The sequence below is a fragment of the Rhincodon typus genome, chromosome 4 (genome assembly GCF_021869965.1).
Source record: "Rhincodon typus isolate 14 chromosome 4, sRhiTyp1.1, whole genome shotgun sequence".
In the NCBI taxonomy this organism is placed as follows: Eukaryota; Metazoa; Chordata; class Chondrichthyes; order Orectolobiformes; family Rhincodontidae; genus Rhincodon; species Rhincodon typus.
The window spans coordinates 116497321-116502243 of record NC_063335.1 but is presented as its reverse complement, the minus strand read 5'-3'; the positions used below and the strand labels follow the sequence as shown (position 1 = coordinate 116502243).

At 47.2% G+C, this 4923-nt stretch overlaps 1 protein-coding gene across 2 annotated transcripts in view; it reads left to right on the top strand.

Annotated features, from left to right (window-relative positions):
• The window catches only part of LOC109920582 (oxysterol-binding protein-related protein 1-like), a 198949-nt gene that overhangs the window by 26948 nt on the left and 167078 nt on the right, over positions 1-4923 (top strand). For both annotated transcript variants that reach the window (XM_048595574.1, XM_048595573.1), the window contains exons 5-6: positions 1615-1726; positions 4306-4391. In XM_048595574.1, the coding sequence (XP_048451531.1) occupies positions 1615-1726; positions 4306-4391 (198 nt within the window). The remainder of the gene's footprint in view (positions 1-1614; positions 1727-4305; positions 4392-4923) is intronic.

Sequence of the window (4923 nt, the reverse complement as noted above, 5' to 3'; positions counted from 1 at the left end):
ACCTTTACTGGCTCCATCCCCGCCTCTTCGACCTGTTTGTTTCCTCTCCACCTATCCTCTCCTCTATCCCTCTTCTTTCCGCCTCCCACTCTCTCCCTATTTATTTCAAAACTCCCTTCCCCTCCCCCTTTTCTGATGAAGGGTCCCGGCCCGAAACGTCAGCTTTCCTGCTCCTATGATGCTGCTTGGCCTGCTGTGTTCATCCAGCTCTGCACAATATTTCAAATGTCGCCTGACTAAAATTCTAACAGCTGCAACAAGACTTGCCAATTTTGATACTCTATGCCCTATACGTTGATATTCCTAAGGGTTCCACAATGAATGACCCACCTCCGGACTCCCCAAAGCCTGTCCACCATCTACAAGGCACAAGTCAGGAGTGTGATGGAATACTCCCTACTTGCCTGGATGGGTGCAGCCCCAACAACACTCAAGAAGCTTGACACCATCCAGGACAAAGCAGCTGCTTGATTGGCAGCACATGCACAAACATCCACTCCCTCCACCACCGATGCTCAGTCACAGCAATGTGTACCATCTGCAAGATGCTGTACAGATATTCACCAAGGCTCTTTAAACAGTGCCTTCCAAACCCACCATCGCATCCATCCAGAAGGACAAGCACAGCAGATAAATGGGAACACCACTTCCCTGCATGTTCCCCTCCCAGCCACTTCAGCACATCACCCTGTTCCCTGGCCAGTCTCTCTGTCACAGGCTTGCTGCAGTGCTCCAGTGAAGCTCAGCACAAGCTGGAATAACAGCACCTCATTTTCCACTTGGGAACTCTACAGCCTTCCGAACTCAATATCGGGTTCAACGATTTTAGGCTTTGAGGCACCTTCTCCCATGTACATACCCCAATCCCCACACACCAGGCCTTGTTAACACATGGCTTGCTATTACACACTGTTAGCCACAAATAGTCCCCATTAGCAGCTATTCATTCTCCCAGGCTGACCGTTATCCACTCCTTTGTCCAACTGTCCTTCTGTCTCTTTGGGCTCCATCTACATTTATCGTTAGTCCTTATCCCCTCCCTTCCCACCCTATCTTCTGCATTAAAAGTCAACCTTTTCTGTCAGTTCTGAAGGAGGATCACTGGACCGGAAACGTTAACTCTGATCTCTCTCCACATATTATGCCACACCTGAGTTTTCCCAGCAATTTCTATTTTTGTGAAAAAAAGAGAAAATCAGTCTATCGTTGGTGGTGTCTCTCCGTCTGTCCCCCTTCCCTCCCCATTTATTCATCTCCCCCTCCCTCCCCGTCTGGCCGTTCCACCCCCTCTCTCACCAACCCCTCCATATGTCTGTCTCACTCTTGCGCGCTCTCTCTGTCTGCCTCTCTCTCTCCCCTACCTGTCTGCTTCCTTGACTTTTACAACTGTCTATATCTGTGTGTGTGCATGTCTCTGTGCACATGTGCATGCATCTCTTTCTCTCCCTGTGTCTCTTTCTCGTTTGCTAACCCTCCTTTTGACTTTTAACTAACTATATGAATGTGAGTTGTAATTTTTGATTGTTCCTAAGGTTGAGGTGGGATGGTCCTGAGGAGTGAGGTGTGTCGCTGTTCCTGTATGTGCTCTGAGGGGGGAGCTGTTGTGTTTTCCAGGAGCTTGTTCTGCTGCTTCTGCAGTTTGATGCTGACGCTGCTGTCATCAACGGAGATGGACAAACCCCGAGGGCTGTAACTCAGGACCAGGAAATCCGATGCATGCTGGGAGGTAGGAACAAGTACAAAGAAACGCTTGCATTTATTTAGCACCTGCCATGGTCTCATGATGTGCTTTGCAGCAGCCAGTGAGGCACTCTGTAAGTAGGAGATGCTGAAAGTGATCAGCAAGATCCCACCAAAAGTAACAGGCAGAAAAACTGTTTGAAGTTGATTAAGGGACGCTGGGGAGAACTGCCTTGCTCGTCTTCAGAATAGCCTCCTGGTGCCCTTTACATCCACGGCAGGAGATGACGGGCACATTCTGCTCTGTAAGGTGGCACTTCTGACAGTACAGCAGTGGGTGTGCCAGACTGGATAATGGGCTCAAGGAAACCCTTCAGACTTCAAGGTGAGGAGTCATGGCTGACGCTGTGCTAAGCTGAGGATGGCTGTAAATAATTTTAGGAAAAAGCTTGACCTTGGCGGTTGGAAGGTAAATGCAGTGGATGAATTAAAGTTTGAATGGTGAAGTTTAGAATGAGTTGGAGATTTGTGCTTAACGAAGCCTTGGCAGCTGTGCCACTTGTAACCTTCCTCTAGGCACATGGTGTGTTGCATTCTTAGCATTGATGGTCTAACGACATCTGGGAGCTTTCCCAAGAGAGGTGGTCTGGCTGTTTCTTTTTCAGGCTGTCCTTACATCAGTTGCAGTGACCACCTCGATAACGTTTGTCCCGAGAGAGTTCGCAACAGACAGTCTGATTGGAGATGCTGTAGACATTTGTTTGAGAGATGCACAGCTTGTGAGAGAGAGAGAGTGTGTGGTCGCTATGCTACTGAATTCAGCACAATGAAGGTTCTTATCCAGATGAATAAGGGCAAGAAGGTTTGTCAGAGGGTGGGAACACATGTAGAGTAATTGGATCAGCCTTGAGCTTATTGGATGACAGTACAGGCTGGAGGGGCTGAGTGGCCTGATTTTATTGAATGGCGGTACAGGCTAGAGGGGCTGAGTGGCCTAGTTCAGCTCTATAAACTTCAGGCAAAAGCAGAAATGTAAAAAACAATTATCTTCTCCTTCGTACTCCTGTCCTATCATTGGCCAGGAGAGTGCAGTAGATGCGTGGGAGCTATCTCTGCTGATGCTGTTCAATGCAATTCTGTCCTAAACACATCTTGAAAGTTAGTATCCAGGCACAGCAGGTGATGAGAAAGGTAGTTGGAATGTTCTTTATTGTAAAGGGAATGGAACATAAAAGTAGGCAACTTTTACAACTGTACAGGATGTTGGTGAGACCCCATCTGGAGCACTGTGTAAAAGTTTGGTCTCCTTACTGGAGAAATGGTGTAATTATAGTTGAGGAAGTCCAGAGAAGGTCACTCAGCTCAGTTCTGGAATGGAGAGGGTTGTTGTGATGAGGAAAGGTTGAACATGTGAGGTCTGTATCGAATGGCGTTTAGCCAGCGGTGAAGATTGTGAGGGGCTGCCCCTTGAGAGAACCATTCCCCTTAAGAAGGGGACTGAGGCTAAGGGCCATCATTTAAGAATAAAATATCTCCCTGCCAAGACAGATGAGACTTTTTAGTTTCTCAGTGTGTTGTTAGATGGTGGCATTCTCTTCCTCAGAAAGCAGAGGAGACTGGATCTTTAAATTATTCAAGGCTGATGGACAAGGGGCTCAGATTATGTTTTTGGGGGTGTGTGTGCAGACGGAAACATGGAACTGAGACCACCCCCTGTTCAGCCTTGATCTTGTAGACTGGCCAACTCCTAGAATCAAACAGCGCAGAAGAGGCCCTTCAACCCATCGGGTCTGTACTGTCAAAAATACTACCCACACTAGCCCCACTTTCCCACACCGGGCCCATAGCACTGAATGTTCTGACACTTCAAGTGCTCGTCCAAGTACCTTTTTAAAAGGTGTGAGGTTTCCTGCCTCAACTACCCTCCCAGGCAGTTCATTCCAGACCCCGCTACCCTCTGGGTGAAAACATTTTCCTCAAATCTCATTAAACCTGTGCCTTTCACTTTAAAATGATGTCCCTTTTGGTATTGTCCCTTTCACTAAAGGGGAACAACTGATTTGTGTTTACCTTCTCCGTGCTCCCCGTAATCTTATATACCCCCTGTTGGGATCCCCCTCTCCTCCACCTGCTCTGCTCTAAAGAAAACAACTTGACCTTCTCCAGCCTCTCTCCATCGCTGCAATGTTCTATCCTAGACAACATCCTGGTGAATCTCCTCTGCACTGTATCTAGTGCAATCAAACCCTTCCAATGGTGTGGTGTCCAGAACTGAACACAGTACTCCAGCTGTGACCTCACCAAAGTTCTGTACAGCTTCAACATAACCCGTCCATGCTGTGACTACTAAAGGCAGGTAGCCCATCCATCACCTTCACTACCTGATTAATTACCATGTCCTGCCACCTTCAGTGATCTGTGGACAAGCACCCCCAAAATCCATCAGTTTCTCTAAGCTTTACTCCTACTTCTGTGTCTTAAGAGAATTAACTGCATACACCATTAGGCAGGGAAAGGTGAAGGTTGGTTATCAGAAGAAATTCAGACTCATTGTCAATCTGAATCTGACCTGGCCCCTTTATTTCAATTCTTTAAACTCATTTTTCTTCTTTGTGAAAAAAACAGCTGCTGAAATAACACAACAGAGGAAATCAGAAGAGTTGCTGTTGACTGCTACCCGAGAAGGAGATGTGACAGGAATAAGTGCTTTGGTGAGCTCTGGTTTTACTGAAAACTAACAAGACTGATATGTTTTTCTAATGGACCGGTTTGTTGTGTTTTCTTTTTGTCACATTCAGAAACCCGAGTAATTAAAGGAAAAGAATCTCTCAGCACTGGAGGAGGCCATTTGGCCCATCCAGCCTGACCCCACAGAAGGGGCTGGCTAATTAATCCCACTCCCATCTGATCTCTGTCACCATACTCCTGCAAATCTTTACCCTTTCAGTGTTTTCCCAATTTGCTTCTACAAATTTATATTGAGTCTGCTTCCACTCCCCTTTCAAAGCAGTATGTTTCAGATTGTAAACAGTGTGCTGCGTGGGGGTGGGGCTGCAGGAAGATTCTTGTCTCCCCTCTGGTTCTTTCTCCAATTCTCTCCAATCTATCTCCTCTGGTTACTGACTTGTTCCTGCTACAGGCACCACTTTCTCCTTAGGCTGCCCCTCACCACTAGGGGGTAGCATTTGCTGTGTTACACACTGTTCCAGTCCCAGGGTCAGGCTGAGTGTTGTCTACAGCCCC